General features: G+C 44.2%; 2 protein-coding genes across 2 annotated transcripts; both read right to left on the bottom strand.

The window, feature by feature from the left end:
* Positions 1-4,457: 4,457 nt before the first annotated feature.
* On the bottom strand, positions 4,458-8,948 carry LOC142290674 (uncharacterized). The gene is made up of 8 exons (XM_075334661.1): positions 8,824-8,948; positions 8,379-8,510; positions 7,927-8,058; positions 7,489-7,620; positions 7,033-7,164; positions 6,589-6,711; positions 5,945-6,068; positions 4,458-4,797 (listed from the first exon to the last, which is right to left on the bottom strand). Exons 1-7 carry the CDS (start codon positions 8,921-8,923, stop codon positions 5,950-5,952), a joined length of 870 nt encoding a protein of 289 aa, XP_075190776.1. The 5' UTR covers positions 8,924-8,948; the 3' UTR covers positions 4,458-4,797; positions 5,945-5,949.
* A 255-nt stretch (positions 8,949-9,203) lies between these two features.
* Positions 9,204-16,718, bottom strand: LOC142290002 (uncharacterized). Its single transcript, XM_075333953.1, has 8 exons — positions 16,613-16,718; positions 12,315-12,531; positions 11,089-11,153; positions 10,602-10,730; positions 10,157-10,288; positions 9,705-9,836; positions 9,280-9,411; positions 9,204-9,217 (listed from the first exon to the last, which is right to left on the bottom strand). Exons 1-8 carry the CDS (start codon positions 16,716-16,718, stop codon positions 9,204-9,206), a joined length of 927 nt encoding a protein of 308 aa, XP_075190068.1.
* Positions 16,719-19,438: the final 2,720 nt, after the last annotated feature.

Below are 19,438 nucleotides of genomic sequence, written 5' to 3'. Positions count from 1 at the left end.
CAATTTATATGTGTTATGGTGGAGGACAAGCACCCTCTGAGATGGGCCTTAAGGGCATCCCAGACCAGATTATCTTGGGGCTTAGGGTGGGCCGCTAAGAACTCCTCCAGTTGAAGCAGGGTTCTATTGCTTTAATCAATTAATTTGAGCCAAAATGGATTTAGTCGCCAAGAAGGTCTATTAATAATCTGGCCAAATTTAAGAGTTAGGGTCACTGGACAATGGTCTGAGATACCCCTTACCCCATGTACCACGGTGTCTACCCAGGGTACCACATTACCCAACCCAAAAATATAATCCAGACGGGACAAGGTGCGTTTCGTGGATGAATAGCAGGTGAACTCCCGCGTATTAGGATGTCGTAGCCTCCAGAGGTCCCCTCCCTCCATGCACTGTGGCAAATTAGTCGAGGTCGCAGGTCACCCCCTCCCATCCAGCCTAAACCTTTCCAATTCTTCGTCGACCACTAAATTGAAGTCCCCCATACATAGGATATACGCGTCTGGGTAATTTAGGGCAAAGCTCAGAGCTTGTTTAAGAACAGAAGTGCGAGCAGGTGGATGGTTATAAATACATAATAAGACATAGTCCCTGGAGTCTATAGATGCAAACACAAATACAGACCTCCCTTCTGGGTCCCTTCTAACAACTTTGGTCTCCCTCCGGACAGATCTATATACCATGAGGGACACACCCTTGGAATAACTGGTGTGAAATGTATTTGCCATTGTACCCATGGTTTCTTCACAAACTTGGCCGTGTCCCTTGTATGGTGAGTTTCCACCAATGTCACCAGCTGAGCCCCACAGCGCCTAGTTTGAGAGAAGACCTTAATCCATTTTTTAGGTGAACTAAGACCCCGGACATTCCAAGTTGTGAAAATTAGTTCTGACCCCATGTTGTACATCTTGCCTGGAAATTATCAGGATCCTCGATATATGTATATGCGCCTTGTACATTGTATGTACTGTATTATTCCTCCCCCAGCATCCAGCGTCCTTTCCAGATCTCTCTCGGTTATATTCTATGCTGCAATAAAACATAGTTAGCACTCCAGTAGCATTATGTTCAACTCTATAAACAATCAGGGTTAATAACCCTATAACTGTCAACCAAAAAACCCAGCAACAAACTCCAGAATTTCTTTACGGAATCCTATTAAGCATCCCAATTACCAACGGGGATCACAGAGTCACTGATCACAGTGTCCTAGTATAGATGGTGTGGGAGCGCAAGAGCCAGGGCTCCCATTTTATCGTCATCAGTCCCCAGCATATTTCTCTATCCCTGGAGATATATAAAAGTTCCAGATATCTTGAGGGAAATGACAACGAGGAGGAGTCACATTGATTGGGAAGACAAAACAGCCCGCCACTGAGGGCGCAATCTCGGCGCACCCGTTACCCCAACCCGGGGTGGAGCCGGGGCCCGTCCTCTGCCTCTGAGGGAGTGGAGAAGAACAGCGAGGATCCCTCATAGACTATGCAGAGCCGTGCAGGATACAGCATGGAGTACACGATGTTCCTATCTCTGAGCTTCCTTTTCACCTCCATAAAATGAGCTCTTTGTTTCTGGAGGTCTACAGAAAAGTCCAGAAAGATTGAGAGAGTGGCGTTGTTGAATTTCAGTGGGCCCTACTGCCTAGCCAGACTAAGAGCAGTGTGCCGGTCCCTGCAATTGAGAAGTCGTGCCAGGAATGGCCGCGGTGGTGCACCCGGAGGTAAGGGTCTGGTCGGGACCCTATGCGCCCTCTCCACTTCATATGTGGGTGAGAACTCATCTCCAAGATTAGATTTGAGCCACTCCTTCAAGAATCTATCTGGATGTTGCCCCTCAGATTTTTCGGGCAGTCAAATTATTCTAATGTTGTTTTAGCGCATGCGGTTCTCTAAGTCATCTGCTTTCTGGCGCCACAAATTTATAGATCTAGCCCCCAGCCGCCTTCGTCAGTTGAGTGGTCAGTAGTGTCATGTTATCCTCTAGCTCAGATATCCTTGTCTCGACCTCGGCAGTGCGCGCCTTCAGGGTCTGCAGATCCTGGTGCAACAGACCAACTTCTGAATATACCTCCTTTATCTTCCCCATAAGAGAAGTTTTACATGTAGATATCGCCTGTAGTAGTTGTTCATAAACTTGCCTTAAGGTGAAATCATTATGCATTATTAAGCAGTGATGATGACGGCCCCCAATCCAGACCCCTTTATCAGATGTGACAAGTAGTGAATAGCCGGTCTGCTTTTCAGAGGGGTGAGGGGGAGAGGAGACTACTTAGAAGTGCAGGACTCCTGAACAGCCTTTGTGTCTGGGGAGGAACCGTGGGTCTCGTTTTTCAGGGCACACACCTCAGATCGCCAAGCACAGATGGGGTTAATGTCCCTTCACCGCCGCCGGTCCGTATGAAGCTGCCGCGTGCTGACTGCCAGCCACGCGGCCTGTGTCTGATATGCCCTCCAGTACTCACTGCGCCTCTGATCTTAAGTCCACCCGCTGCCTCCTCGTGGAGCCGCCGACCTCTTCTGCCTGAGCCTCTCACACCTCTCGAGGAAGCCGATCTCCAGTCGCCTGTGTCACGCAGCACAACACATGCTGCAAAGCTGGCAGCGTGTCTGCAAGATGGCCGCCGCGTCTCCCTCTCCAGATCCACTAAGCACCATCGCTGCCGCCAGGAGCCAAGGGAAAGCTCCGGTGGAACCACAGACCTCCAAAATGATGCCCCCCTTCAGATAGGTAAATAGATATAAAACAAGCGCACTATGAGAAGCACCCGTGGAATCCTTTTAGCGTTTAAAAAATTAGAATTGCTCACCTTTGTTGGTCAGATAGGGACAGTTTGCTGGGGAATAGGGACTGATTGCTCGGCGTATATGCAGGATTGTGATCCGGATCGCGGGAGCTCCAACCTGCGTCCGTTCTGCTTGGCTTCATAGCAACGCCCCAATCTACATTTTTATTTACAGTCGCCCACCACATCAGGAAAGACTCTTAAAGGCTGCAGCAATTAGATTTTTTGCGTTGAATTCATTAGGAACCTGTCTTGGAACTCCTGTGTCATCAATATAAATCCATAGGTCAAAGGTTCCACAAGGCAGTGTGTCGCGCCAGCCGCAGTGATCGATCACGTTTTCCAATGTGACCACGCACGGTGACCTCTAATGTAGCAGAGCCGGGATCATTAGGGGACGTCGTGGTGTGAATTATATTGGACCTGCAGGGGTGTTTTGGGGGGGTTAATAATTTGGAAAAATAGGGTGTTTCTGTTTTGTTTTTTGTTTTTTTAAATAAATAATTTTTCTTTGTTTTTTGTGTTCATTTTTTTTACTTACACAATTAGTAATGGGGGGGGTCTCATAGACCCAATTACTAACCTCAGACTTGATGACAGATGTGATTTTTTGACAAATCATAGCTGTCATTAACCCTTTATAGTACCACGATTGCCACCACTTCAGGGCAATTGGGATGAGCCAGGTAGGAGCCAGGATTGGCGCATATAATGTATACACCAATTCTGGGGTAGCTGCAAGCTGCTATTTTTGAGCTGGAGAGGGTCCAATAACCTTGGGCCTCCCCAGTCTGAGAATTCCAGCACCCAGCTGTCTGCTTTACCTTGGCTGTTTTTTTTGTTTTTTTTTATTATTATTTATTTAAATAATTTAAAATAAGCTGCATGGGGTCCCTCATATTTTGATACACAGCCAAGATAATGCACACAGCTGGGGGGTTGCAGCATCCAGCAGGTATCAAAATACGGGGGACCCTACACCATTTTTTCCAATTATTTGTTTTTGCACTCCACTTCGGGGACCCAGACAACTAGTGTGAGGGCAACCAATCACAGAAGCCAGCATGCAGGCAGACAGTCTGACTACAACCAATTACAGATGATGTCACAGAGGGTGGATGGGGGAAGCAGTGAATATGCATGAGATTTAATGAGCAGACCTGTAAGCAGTCTGACAGATGCGAGGAGACTTGGTAAATATAATTGTCTTGCTTAAATCATCATATTGCTTCCTTTTTTTTATTCTTATCCAGGTGGCTGAAACCGAACAATGACACGGACTTCCGTGAGAAGCCCATGTTCGGGGTCCTTGCATTGACACTAGATGTCCTGTACAAAACCCAAACTTCGTTAGTGATGGGCGAACTCGAACTGTAAACACATCAACATTGTGTACATTACTCTCTACGTGGACTGAGGTCTCCAGGGGTGGGGTGCACAAGTACAGTAGCCTCTTATAACCCCACAGAGATTTTACAGAAATTAGCGGTGGATGCTACAGAGTGAAAAGCGTAAATTTGCCATTTTAGTGCCCAATACATTGCACCAATTTTGTTCTTCTAATAAATCACAAGAAACCACCGACACAAACACTAAGTAAACGGTATAAGGCACAATAATAATAATATTTATTCAGCGCTACTAATTCTACAGCGCTATATAATTTAGAGTCCCTATCAGTATGTCTTTGGAGTGTGGGAGGAAACCGGAGTACCCGGAGGAAACCCACGCAAACACGGGGAGAACATACAGACTCCTTGCAGATGTTGTCCTTGGTGGGATTTGGACCCCAGCCCTGCAAGACTGCAGTGCTAACCACTGAGCCACCGTGCTGCCCAAGGCATGATTGGAAAACTATTCAATTATTCCAATCTAGGCCAATAAATGGGATAACAATATACACAGTATGACTATGTACAGAATATGGATATGGGATATGGAAGCCGGCCATAATGGTGAAAAATCTTCCAGTGATGAAAGCCTCGATGACCGGACGATGAACTGATGTTTTCAGCCTTATAGGAAGAAGAGAAAAAAAACAAATTAATAAAAACTGGTCACATGATGTTTATGTGATAGAGAGGGACAGATAGAAGAGTGTAAACATGTAAAACCTCCCCATGTACCTCCGTATAGCGTCATAGGCATCGGAAGGTGCAGTATCGGCCCATAGCAGTCTATGGACAACATTTTATGGATTTCTATAACATACACTGGAGCTGAGCAAAAACATTCCCAGAAAACTGGTTTAGCGGCCACATGTGTGGTCCATTGCCACCCGATCAGAGCCCCATGAAATTCCTCCCACTTCTTGGCATCCCCGCTGCATTGTTTTAATAGAAGGCCTGAGAGAAAGTCATCTTTACTGGCAGGAAGGAGGAGGTTTGCTCAGCAAGTTTATCAAAAACATTCATTACTATAATTGAGAAAAAAGGAACGTTTTGGTTATTTTATGCCGTCGTCTTCATTTAATGTTCCTTCTTTCCTAATAGAACATGACGTAGTTATTAAAAAGCTAAATACCAGTATTGTCACAAGAGATGAACAAGCATATTTACAGAACCCTGGTCAAGTACAACATGGTAATAGTTTCTGGCTGCCGGACCACGGCCCTATGAACCTGCCCTACCTACCAGAATCCTGGCTCCTCTCTGGATTAATGGACCTGGCACAATATCATCATTGCTGAACAATGAAGGCAAGACATGGTGCCCGTCATCTAATGAAAGAGGGCGCTGGGATGGTGGTAGCTAGGAGGAGGTTCACAGGGCTATGGTGGGGGCCACAGATTACCAACATGGTTACTGACTCTTTTTGATCATCTCTAATCCTCACAGACCTACTACTCCACTGCCTTATAATTCCACCCCTGAGGAGACACTACAGGATAGGGTTACACGCAGTATGGACACTAAATTGGTAGCAAATAACATAAGGTTTAATTAAACAGGGAGAGAGAGTGAGAGTAAAAGAAAGAAGAGAGAAGAGAAATCCCAAACTTTACTACTGTAAGAAGGATAAGTGATGTGTGGTCTATGAATACATTATTACACTTTACCTCCCCCGGCCCTACATCGCTCTCACTATTGAGGCAACTGCCCCTGATTAGAATGGGTTGGGATGGATTGGGAATATCATGAAAGAAGAACCTGGAGAACTTACTGTCATTACTGGCTGGGATGGTAAAATCCACAAGAGCAGGTCTTGGTCCCTTTGTGGATTCCTTCTTTTACAGCCCAGCGTAGATGCATTTCATTCGTTGCATGATCTTGTTTGCTTTTGTGTTCTGCAAAAAAAACAGAGAAGAATGTATCAGGGCCTGACTTCTCTTTTACTTAGTTGACCTGGCACCATGTCATTGTTGCTGAACAAGGAAGGCAAGTCATTGTGCCAGGCTAACACAGGGAATGGTGCGGTGGCCAAATAATAACCGACATGGCCACTAAATCTTTTTAATCATCTCTAATCCTCACAGATCACCTACTCCACTGCCTTATTATGCCACCCCTGAGGAGACACTACAGAATGGGGTGTGATGTAGTGTGGCCACTAAAGTAGAGACAAATAACATAGGGGTTCATTAAACAGGGAGCGAGGGAGTGAGAAAAAGAGAAGAAAGGAGAGGAAGAGATCCCAGACTTTCCTACTGCACGAAGGATAAGTGATGTGTGTTCTATGAATACATTATTACACTTTGCCGCCACCGGCCCTACATGTCTTTCTCTATTGACGCAACTGCCCCTGATTAGAATGGATTGGGGGTTTGCTACTTTGAATCTCATAAAATAAGAATCTGGAGAACTTACTGTCACTGGAGCTGGTTCGGTATAAACCACTAGAGTAGGTCTTGGTCCATTTGTGGCTTTGTTCTTTTACAGCCAAGGATTGATGTTCTGCATTGGTTGCATCATCTTCTTTGCTCTTGGCTCCTGAAAAACAAACAGAGGAGAATGTATCAGGGCATTTGTGACTTTTTTTTTTTGCCTTTAGAAAATATATGAATATGTTGAATGCTGTTACATGAGCAGAACATTGAATTTTTTGGCTATTTAGGTGTCTCCTATCCAGGTTTACGAAGATGAGTTTTAGCTGTGCACATAAAGATTAGTCCAGCGGTGTGACACGGGACTTTGGAAAAAGTTGAAAACAGTAAAAATTCCTTAACCAGTTGATGGGGGGAGGTGACAGGATAGAGCGGGAAAAAGTTGTAGACAGAAGTGTTCATGGGGATATAACACTGGAGGACTTACCGTAAGCAGAGAGATCTGCGCTGATATCAATGGAGGGAGATGGACAGGTCACAGTGTCTTCAGTGCTGTCTACATCTCCAACTTGTTTTAATGGCTCCATATTGATAATCATATGGTCTCTGCTGGTATCCTCTGAAAAAGAAACATAGGGCACATTGTATCAGGGCATTTTAGACAAGTATTTTTTAGCCTTTAGAAATGTATATAAATATGATGCATGAGGCACTTGAGCAAACGTGTACATTTTGGCTATTTTTCTTTTACTTTTATAAACAGGTTGGAAAAAGTAACTGTTTTACCTCTGCAAATAAGCCAAATTTATAGACAGAAACTTTTTTAAAAAAAGAGTTAGAAAAAGTGACAATTCGAAAACACCAGTATTGCCGTGATAGGACTACAGGAAAGAGGAGAAAAAGATAACAGTGTACATGGGATATAAAATACTGGAGGACTTACTGTCAGCAGAGAGATCTGCGCTTATATCAATGGCGGCAGGCGGACAGGTCGCGGTGTCTTCAGCGCTGTCTACATCTCCAGCCGGTTCGAATGACTTAATATCAATAACAATAGGGTCTCTTCTGATATCCTCTGTAACAGAAACATAGGGGAGATTGTATCAGGGCATTTAAGAAACATTTTTTTAGCCTTTAGAAATATGTATATAAATACTAAATATTTTTGAGTTTTAGTCGCCCTATCCAGTATTAGAATGAGGATGGAAACAATAGCTGGATTACCCGTGCAAATAAGTTTTAAGCCAAATTTATCAACTAGAAGTTTTTAAAAAGTTGGAAAAAGTGAAAATTCCAAAACACCAGTATTTCTGTGATAGGACTACAGGAAAGGGGAGAGAAAGATAAGTGTTCATGGGGTATAAAATACTGGAGGACTTACTGTCAGTAGGGAGATCTGCACTGATATCAATGGTGGCAGACGGACAAGTCGCGGTGTCTTCAGCGATGTCTACGTCTCCAGCCGGTTCTGATGGCTCCATCTTGATAACAGTATGGTCTTTGCTGGTATCCTCTGTAACAGAAACATAGTTGTAGAAGGGCATTTTAGACAATTTTTTTTAGCCTTTAGAAATATATATAAATATATTGCATGCTATACTTGAGCAAACATGTAGATTTTGGCTATTTTTCTGGCCCTGTCCACTTTTAGAAACAGGTTGCAAAAAGTGGCTGTTTTACCTCTGCAAATAAGCCACATTTATAGACAGAAACATTTTTAAAAAGTTTGAAAAAGGGAAAATTCTAAAACACCAGTATTATTGTGATAGGACTACAGGAAAGAGGAGAGAAAGATAACAGTGTTCATGGGATATAAAATACTGGAGGACTTACCATCAGCAAAGAGATCTGCGCTTATATCAATGGCGGCAGGCGGACAGGTCGCCGTGTCTTCAGCGCTGTCTACGTCTCCAGCCGGTTCTAATGACTTCATATCAATAACAACATCGTCTGTGCTGTTATCCTCTGTAACAGAAACAAAGGAGAGATTGTATCAGGGCATTTAAGAAATATTGTTTTTAGTCTTTAGAAATATGTATATAAATACTAATATTTTTGAGTTTTAACGATTTAGTCGCCCTATCCAGTATTAGAATGAGGATGGAAACAATAGCTGGATTACCCGTGCAAATAAGTTTTAAGCCAAATTTATCAACTAGAAGTTTTTAAAAAGTTGGAAAAAGTGATAATTACAGAACACCAGTATTGTGATAGGACTACAGGAAAGAGGAGAAAAAGACAGAAATGTACATGGGGTATAAAATACTGGAGGACTTACTGTCAGCAGAGAGATCTGAGCTGATATCAATGGCGGCAGGCGGACAGGTCGCGGTGTCTTCAGCGCTGTCTACGTCTCCAGCCGGTTCTGATGGCTCCATCTTGATAACAGGATGGTCTTTACTGGTATCCTCTGTAACAGAAACATAGATGTATAAGGGCATTTTAGACAATTTTTTTTAGCCTTTAGAAAGATATATATATAAATATATTGCATGCTATACTTGAGCAAACGTGTAAATTTTGGCTATTTTTCTGGCCCTATCCACTTTTAGAAACAGGTTGCAAAAAGTGGCTGTTTTACCTCTGCAAATAAGCCAAATTTATAGACAGAAACCTTTTTAAAAAGTTTGAAAAAGGGAAAATTCTAAAACACCAGTATTATTGTGATAGGACTACAGGAAAGAGGGGAGAAAGATAACAGTGTATATGGGATATAAAATACTGGAGGACTTACCATCAGCAAAGAGATCTGCGCTGATATCAATGGCGGCAGACGGACAGGTCGCGGTGTCTTCACCGCTGTCTACGTCTCCAGCCGGTTCTAGAGGCTCCATATCAATAACAATAGGGTCTCTTCTGGTATCTTCTGTAACATAAACATAGAAGAGATTGTATCAGGACATTTAACATTTTTTACTCTTTATAAATATGTATATAAATATTTTTGAGTTTTAGTCGCCCTATCCAGTATTAGAATGAGGATGGAAACAATAGCTGCTTTACCCGTGCAAATAAGTTTTAAGCCAAATTTATCAACTAGAAGTTTTTAAAAAGTTGGAAAAAGTGAAAATTCTAAAACACCAGTATTTCTGTGATAGGACTACAGGAAAGAGGAGAGAAAGAGAAGTGTGCGTGGGGATAAAAGACTGGAGGACTTACTGTCAGTAGGGAGAGCTGCACTGATATCAATGGTGGCAGACGGACAAGTCGCGGTGTCTTCAGCGATGTCTACGTCTCCAGCCGGTTCTGATGGCTCCATCTTGATAACAGTATGGTCTTTGCTGGTATCCTCTGTAACAGAAACATAGTTGTATAAGGGCATTTTAGACAATTTTTTTTAGCCTTTAGAAATATATATAAATATATTGCATGCTATACTTGAGCAAACATGTAGATTTTGGCTATTTTCTGGCCCTGTCCACTTTTAGAAACAGGTTGCAAAAAGTGGCTGTTTTACCTCTGCAAATAAGCCACATTTATAGACAGAAACATTTTTAAAAAGTTTGAAAAAGGGAAAAATTCTAAAACACCAGTATTATTGTGATAGGACTACAGAAAAGAGGAGAGAAAGATAACAGTGTATATGGGATATAAAATACTGGAGGACTTACCATCAGCAAAGAGATCTGCGCTTATATCAATGGCGGCAGGCGGACAGGTCGCCGTGTCTTCAGCGCTGTCTACGTCTCCAGCCGGTTCTAATGACTTCATATCAATAACAACATCGTCTGTGCTGTTATCCTCTGTAACAGATACAAAGGAGAGATTGTATCAGGGCATTTAAGAAATATTGTTTTTAGTCTTTAGAAATATGTATATAAATACTAATATTTTTGAGTTTTAACGATTTAGTCGCCCTATCCAGTATTAGAAAGAGGATGGAAACAATAGCTGGATTACCCGTACAAATAAGTTTTAAGCCAAATTTATCAACTAGAAGTTTTTAAAAAGTTGGAAAAAGTGATAATTACAGAACACCAGTATTTCTGTGATAGGACTACAGGAAAGAAGAGAGAAAGAGAAGTGTGCGTGGGGATAAAAGACTGGAGGACTTACTGTCAGCAGAGAGATCTGTGTTGATATCAATGGCGGCAGGCGGACAGGTCGCGGGGTCTTCAGCGCTGTCTACGTCTCCAGCCGGTTCTAGGGGCTCCATATTGATAACAACATGGCTCCTGCAGTAATCTTTTGTAACAGAAACAAAGGACAGAACATTAGACAAACGGGAGGAGATTTATCAAAACCGGTGCAAAGAAAGAGTGGGAGGAATTTCTAATAATAACCAATCAGATTCCTCCTCTCATTTCCCAGTGACTCTATGAAGTCTCTAAGCCTAATCCTGATTGGTCGCTCGTCTGCTCCACTTTTTCTTTCCTCCGGTCTCAGATCACCTCCACAGTGTGTAATAGAAGTGAATGGAGGCTGCTCAGCCGTCCTCTACACATTGTATTGTTTTATGGCGGCTTCTTATACAATTTAATACATTTTTTGCCAACAGTGAAAAGTGTTTTATACAATATGTAGTTTTTCCTCTTATACTTACCACATTTTGTGTCTGTTCTCTGATCTTCATTGGTGTCCGGATCAGATTGTGTCTTCTTAGACTTTCTAGATTATTGTAAAGAGAGAATAATATTTCAGATTAATATATAAAAATAAATGACTTTCCAGTCTCCTGAAGTCTTTATCAGTAACTATACTTCCAAGTAACTTTATAGAATAAGTTGTGATTTCTACATGAGGGGGGGGGACACATTTCTGGCCATTACATGGACTTGTATTGCTGTGTTACATTTCTCTGCAGCTTCATCTATTAATTTGCAGTGTAAACTGGAGGGAGCCGCTGCTATAATTTCTCCCATGTTCTGCACAGCACACAGAGAGGGATTCCTGCTCTTCACTCCTCACTTTCCCCATAGACTGAAGCAGCAGCAGCACGAAGGACATGATACAAGGAGGACAGCAATACTGAGGCGTGTGGATGTGACTCCAGCCCTGAATCAAAATAAAGGCTTGTTCTTGGCTTTTCTGTGTCTCCCTGGAGGAGTAACCTGACCCCTCACTGTAATGTCAGCTCCTCTTGTCTTGAGGAAACCGAGTTAAGATGTTTTTTTTTAGAGTGAATGATGAGTTCAGGAGGCAGAGGAGGGGGAGAAGTGTCTTATAAGTGGAGACAGAAGGCTGGAGTCTCCGATATGTTCTACATTTTCCTACATTCGCCTGTATTATTGATTTATTCAAAATTTGTTGGCAGTACAGTTCTGTTTTAAGAGAGACATCAGGTTTAGGAAAACTACTTTTCTATAGTGAGGTAATAATGAGGGGGTGCCACTTCCCATCCTCAGCTCTTCGCTATATGACAAGCAGTAACACAGGGCATCTCTCTCTGGAGGTCCAGTCCTGTATTATACAGACAAGACACTGGTGTGAATGGACGCTGTGTGATGATTAATTTCTCCAGTGGTGGCGCTGCAGGGAAGGGGTCAGTTGCTTCCAGGACTCTACAAATACTGGGCGTCCATCCAGACATACTTTTTGCAAATATTGGTTGTCTAAAGTAGAGCTCCCCTCTAATCCTACTTTATGGAAAATGACTCTACTACTCTATGAGCAATATGGACTCCCCAAACACCAAGAACCATTATTCTCTATAACAATGCAGAGATAGAAATAGAGCAATGAATAGACTGTGCTGTGATTGCTGAGTATATGTAGGAACGTACAGTAAGTCATCTTTTGATAATACAGAAAATTATTATATACACTTACCTGTATCTGATGCAGAAATGGTAAATAAGAATCACCAGGAGGGATAAAACGCCGACAGATGCAGCCACAGGAATCACAATGGTACTGTATTCAGGGCCTTTCTCATCGAGGCCTTTATAGCTGGGTCCTTTAGCATCGAGGTCTTCAACCTCAGCGTTTGTATCAGTGGGTCTCGTATATTGGACGCCTTTTCCTGGGATCTTTGTAATATCAGGTTCTAGATTCAAGGACAGAGAGACAAAATATTTTGTTAGTATCACTTTAGTGTATTAAACTTGTACACTTCTCCTACACTGGTATTCTACAATTACTGGAGTTGGTGTGGCGATAGACACTGATATCTCATTATCAATACTACAATGGGGGGAGAACGTAAAGAATTGCCAATTTGGAAGCTGCCATATGGCACTACAATGCTGAAGGGCTACAAACTATTATGTGGACACTTTTCTCTACTTTGACCTCATTACTTAAATGAAACTTGTTGGAAGTATTTGAGACAGACGGGGAAAGAGACAGACAGAGACAGACGGGGAAAGAGACAGAGACAGATGGGGGAAAGAGACAGATGGGGAAAGAGACTTAAGGGGAAAGAGACAGGCGGACAGACAGGGACAGAGACAAGCAGACAGGGAAAGAGACACACAAAGATAGATGGGGAAAGAGACAGACCTTGATAGAGACAGATGGGGAAAGAGACAGAGAAATATAGATAGACAAGGAAAGAGACAGGCAGGCAGGGAAAGAGATAGACAGGAAAAGACACAGACAAAGAGATGGACAAAGACAGACAGGGAAAGAGTTAGGAAAAGAGACGGGGAGACAGACGGGGAAAGAGACAGACCTAGAAGTAGACAAATGGTAAAAGAAAAAGAGAGATAGAGACAGACAAAGAAAGACAGACAGAGACAAGCAGACAGGGAAAGAGACAGACCTTGAAAGAGACAGAACTGGAAAGAGACAGACGGGGAAAGAGACAGACGGGGAAAGAGACAGACTTTGAAAGAGACAGACTTTGAAAGAGACAGACTTTGAAAGAGACAGACTTTGAAAGAGACAGACTTTGAAAGAGACAGACTTTGAAAGAGACAGACTTTGAAAGAGACAGACTTTGAAAGAGACAGACTTTGAAAGAGACAGACTTCGAAAGAGACAGACCTTGAAAGAGACAGACCTTGAAAGAGACAGACCTTGAAAGAGACAGACCTTGAAAGAGACAGACGGGGAAAGAGACAGATCTGGAAAGAAACAGACCTGGAAAGAGACCGATGAGGAAAGAGACAGACAGAGAGACAGACAAAAACAGACAAGGAAAGAGACAGACCAGGAAAGAGACAGATCTTGAAAGAGACAGACCTTGAAAGAGAGAGACCTGGAAAGAGACAGGTAGGGAAAGAGACAGATGGGGAAAGAGACAGACCTGGAAAGAGACAGATGGGGAAAGAGACAGACAGAGAAAGAGACAGACCTGGAAGGAGACATACCTGGAAAGAGACAGACGGGGAAAAAGACAAAGAGAGACAGGAAAGAGACAGATGGGGAAAGAGACAGACGGGGAAAGAGACACACCTGGAAAGAGACACACTTGGAAAGAGACACACCTGGAAAGAGACAGACGGGGCAAGAGACAAATGGGAAAAGAGACAAATGGGGAAAGAGACAGACACAGAGATAGAGAGTGACACGGAAATAGAGAGAGACAGACAGACACAGAGATAGAAAGAGACTGATACAAAGACAGACGGAGACATAGACACAGAAAGACAAGGAGAGAGACAGACAGACAGTGACACAGAAAGAGAGAAGCCTGGCTCAACTGTGGTTGGTACTCAGAAGTAAAAAATAAGTCCAAATTAAAATCAAAATACTTCGGCACTCGTTATAAGAAAAAATGAAACTTCAGTCTGTCCAAAATTGTGATTTTATTTATGCAGAAAAGTAAAGACAGCATCCAGACATTTCATCATTTTTTGCCTTTATCAATGCACCATTGTCAAAAGATTTCCAAGAAAAATCAGCTGATATAATGGACGGTTTTTGGGAGAAGATCAGATACTCCCAGATTATGTATATATAATGTGTACTTGGTAAGCCCAAAATGGAGTATGGAATCAGGTAGAGTATAAGGCCCAATTGAAATTCACGGTTGTTATTATTATGGTTATTGATCATACCCCCTCTATCTGGCACCTATTCCTCAAGAACCCACTTGTGCATATTTCTGCTATTACTCTTGTGCATTAGAGAATCTGTTACTGTCTGCTCTTGCTTAGTGTCACATAAGGAATTCTTGTGGTCCAGAACCTTTATATAGTGCCATACTGGGGTCCATAACATACATCAGGATTTCCCAGGAATATTATGGTCCTTGTCGGAAACGATGTGCCTTACTGTGGTATATTCATTCCCTTAAACATTCATCAGACAATATGGCTACTCTGGAACCGTGAATTACAATTGGGCCTTATAGTCTACCTGATTCCATACTCCATTTTGGGCTTACCAAGTACACATTATATATACATAATCTGGGAGTATCTGAGGACGCAATGGTTCGTCTTTCTTGATATGGAATACTTATACCTGTAACGGCATCAATTCTAGTATTTTGAGCCAGCATTTTCATTAGGCTTTGATCTTCTCCCAAAAACCGTCCATTACATCATCTGATTTTTCTTGGAAATCTTTTGACAGTGGTGCATAGATAAAGGCAAAAAATGCCAAAACGTCTGGATGCTGTCTTTACTTTTCTGCATAAATAAAATCACAATTTTGGACAGACAGAGACAAAGAGACAGAGACTGGGAGAGAGACAGAGAACAGTTACTATCCCGGGTACTTCAGCTAGTATTCATATAAAATCTGCCGATCTGATAAAATAATCTTACAAGCAAATCTCCAAATAACCATGTAAACCATGATTGCAGCTAAGCGCTAAAGTCAGATCACTCTACTGCAAACACAAACTCTATAACATGAGTATAAGGACAAGAGGAAGAGGAGTTCATATGTGTTATAGCATAGCTATTATATAAAGCTGAGTGTATGTATGTATGTATGTGTATATGTATGTATGTTCGCTAAAGGAATTTGCACCACCGCATGTACAATCACAAAATTTTAAACAGACACTCCATTTGACTCAGGAAATGTTGTAGACTATGTCGTGAGGGGAAATTTTAACCCCGCACTTTAATGGAGGCAGGTTTTTTGGCAAATAACTGTAAAGTCAATGGAGCTAGGAGCCACAGTGCAGCCAGAACTTCAGAAGAATGTGCAGCCACGCCATTAAATGGAATGTTGGCGTGTCACAATGCAGCCAGGGAAAGAGACAGAGACATACAGACAGACAAAAAGACATGGAAAGAGACAGGCAGAGACAGACAGGGAAAGAGACAGTCAGTGAAAGAGACAGACAAACAAAAATATAGACACAGAGAAGAGACAGACACAGACAAGAGACAGACAGGGAAAGAGACAGACAGGGAAAGAGATAGAGACAGACACAGACCGTGACTGGGAGAGAAACAGAGAGACCGTTACTATCCTGGGTGCTACAGCTAGTTCTATATAAATAGGAAAGGTGATAACACAAATAAAAGTAACAGCTTAAAAACATGCAGAAGGAACACTAAAACAGGCATGCTACATAATAATACAGAGGCAAGAAAATAGTAGGTACAACATGGAAATCACAGTATATATTGCTAAAAGAGGTGTCATGTGTAGAGTTGGCTCCTAAAGTGGGGGATAGAGATGAATGTATATACAGAGGGACAATTGTCTCCCATAAAGGTAATCTCCAAAATATCTCCGCCTATAGTTAAATGCCAAATGCATAAAGGAATCAGCACACACAGAAAGTATCCCTAAATAGGGCCATGTACCTACCAAAAAACTGCTGAGGGCATATATAAGCTGCCAAAAAACGGTGTCCTAAGCCAGAAGTGTTCCCTCCAGGTGGGTTGGGGGATCCCTTCTGGCTTAGGACACATATATTTGGCAGCTTATATATTCCCTCAGCACTTTTCTGGTAGGTACATGGCCCTATTTAGGGATACTTTCTTTTTGACAACTCTTTTAGCAATATATACTGTGATTTCCATGTTGTACCTTCTATTTTCTTGTATTATTATGTAGCATGCCTGTTTTATGTTCCTTCTGCATGTTTTTAAGCTGTTACTTTTATGTGTTATCACCTTTCCTATATAAATAAAATATGCTATAACACATATAACCTCCTTTTACTCCTGTCCTTATATTGTAATCAAATAATGTGTAGATTCTGATGTTCTTACCTCCAGACATGATGTCTTCCGATCCTGAGTGAAATCTCTTCCGAGTAGGTACACTATTTACTGTTGCCAGTAGGAAACTGAGAATTATGACTTGCAAAATCCTCATGGTGAGCCTAGAGGTGGGTAGCTTCATGTACAACGACGATCAGCCTCTCTAGACAAAGCTCTCAACTGCCGCGTCGTTCCATATAACCACAGAGGCAATTATGACATCATAGAAACATTAGAACAAGATGACATCACAGATGTGGTCTAAGACCGGGAGAGCGGATGGAATGCAGTGACATCACTGATCATGTGATCTCCCTCTGGCCTTGTCAGCCATATTTACATGGAACATCATCAGTGACTTAGACACGTGATTAATGAAAACAACATTCATTGTCCATAGGACTTCAAGCAAAACCCCATTCCTTACAAGTTGGGACTCTGCAGGACCCCATTCTCAGGATCACTATAGAGAGGGGATTCTTTGCGGTTTTAAGAAAACCCCTTTAAACACATAAAACTGCTATTAAAGGTTCCTGTCATAATAAGTCGCTCCTTTGTTTTTTTCAATACGGGCACACTTATGGAGGAATTCATCATTCCCCTACACCATTGTTCAGTGTCAGACTGGGGAACATTGCGCCTATTAGAGCATTTGAGTCTGATGGCCCATCTTATATCTATATGTGCCGCCCCCATGCCAGCAGCCGGGCCGCTGCTGCTCGGATCCGCGGTGGCTCGAGGGGTCTCCGGACCCGGGGGTCGCGCGGCCACTCGATGAAAGGGGGACTATATACAGGAGGGGGGGGGGGGTTGGAAAGTTCGTGACGCCACCCACAGTGCATGGTAATGTGAGGGATCACCACTGCGGTTGGGGAGCCCGGTGACGATGGTGTGGCAGCCTGATGTTTTAACCCCTCTGTGGGTAGGGGGTTTGTGTCCCGGGGCCCGTCGGATGGTTGGTGAATTGCTGCCGCTGGGGTAGGAACAGGAGTAGCTCAATGTACTCACTCAGTCCAGGAATAACCACACCGACAGCTTGTAAACCAGAATTCTGAGCACCACTGCAGCTTGTAGGGAGCACGCTGGGGTCCGTGCCCTTGGTGTTGCTGTTAGCCTGTGGCCCTGTCCTTGGCACCTCTGTCTCTGTTGGACCCGTGGGTATAAAACTCTTCAGGTCCCGCTCACCCGTATGGCTAACGGAGTGAGCTTGCTCTCAGGATTCACGCGTAGGATTTCTTTGGACTGTGTTGGGAAAGTCCTATCCCATCGGTGTGCTAGTGTCGCGGGCGGCGGGGCGCTGCGCTCGCTAATGCTCGGGTCCGGCGCTGCTGCTGCTTGCTGGCTCGAGCGGTGGGCCGGATCCGGGGACTCGAGCGGCGCTCCTCGCCCGTGAGTGAAAAGGGTGGTTGGTTTGGGGGATTTAGTCCGTGACGCCACCCACGGGTCGTGGTGAAGATGGGCACCACCACTGCTGGTGACGGGGATCCCGGGAGCGATGGTAGGGAGCAGCTGGGATGTTGTTTTCCCCCTCCGTGGGTAGGGGTTGGTGGTCCCGGGGCCCGGTGGTGTGACGGGCAGGCAGGGCTGGTGAGGTGCAGGGTTGCAGGGACAGCACGGCGCGGTGCCGGATGGCACTGGTGTACTCACTCAGACAGAAAGTCACAAAGTCTCCGGTAAACCAAACGGCTGGATGGACGGGTCCCGCAGCCGGCTGCAGTGTCTCTCCCCGGACAGGTGATGGCGGCTGTCTTTCCCTGCACCTTTATGTAGTGTTTTGACTACGATGGGTTCCCAGCAGTAGTCCGCTCCCCGGTGTATGGATACCGGAGGAGCCCGTTTGCCCGCAGGCGCTGGCCCTTGGGTCTCTAGCCTTTGGCGGTGGCTGTATACCCTCACGGTGCGGACGGTTGCCTTCTAACGGGTCTTTGGCTGTTAGGAAACCCCTGGGGTTCCTGTCACACTCGGATTTGACTGTTGATGGCGACTCCAAGCCTAGTCAGGGTCCGATGGCCCTGCCTGTGTGTGCTGGCTTCACTCCGCTCCCCGGTCGGTATCGGCGGGCCACCGCCCGACCCCGGTCCTACGGTTCCGCGTCGATCCACCTCTCCTGCAGACGGCCACCACCGTCTGCCAACCTTACTGTCAGTGCCTGGGCCACACACCCAGACACTTGCAGTTCTCGCCACTTCAACCTCCTGAACTCCACTCTCTCCACTCCTAAACTCAACACTGTTCCTGCCTCCAGGACTGTGAACTCCTCAGTGGGTGGGGTCAACCACCTGGCTCCACCCCACCTGGTGTTGACATCAGACCCTGGAGGAAGGCAACAAGGATTTTGTGTTTGGCTAATGTTACTGTCTAGTGGGGGGTGGGGGTGTGTGTGTGTTACCTGTAACGACCTGGCTAGTCCAGGGTGCCACACTAGTACCCCGATTTTGGAGCGGGTTGGGGATGACACTTGAAGTCTTTACCCCCATCGGGTAAATTACCGGAACGCGTGAAGCTACTTTCCGGCCTAGGGTCCACGTACCACGTCGTGCCCTGGCCCCTGCCCGGTGATAGCTCAAGGCTGCCAGCCGCCCTCCTCATCAGTCTGGGCCCCTTGATACTGTCCCTGCGACCGGGGTTCCAGCTCCTACCAGGCCCAGACCAACGTCTGCCACCTAGTACACAGGAGCTTTCCTCTGTGGCCTCTCCTCACGAGAACCACCACTACACTTCCTTTCTTTTCACTCTCCAATGCTCAACTCTCTAAGCTCAACTGTCACTTTCCTCACTTTCCCCTCACCAACCCACCATGTGGGCGGCTCTATTCCCTTCAGGCCCCCCAATGGT

Source organism: Anomaloglossus baeobatrachus, chromosome 2 (genome assembly GCF_048569485.1).
Source record: "Anomaloglossus baeobatrachus isolate aAnoBae1 chromosome 2, aAnoBae1.hap1, whole genome shotgun sequence".
NCBI lineage: Eukaryota > Metazoa > Chordata > Amphibia > Anura > Aromobatidae > Anomaloglossus > Anomaloglossus baeobatrachus.
Note: the sequence above shows the minus strand (reverse complement) of the source record. Positions and strands in the feature narration are given on the sequence as shown.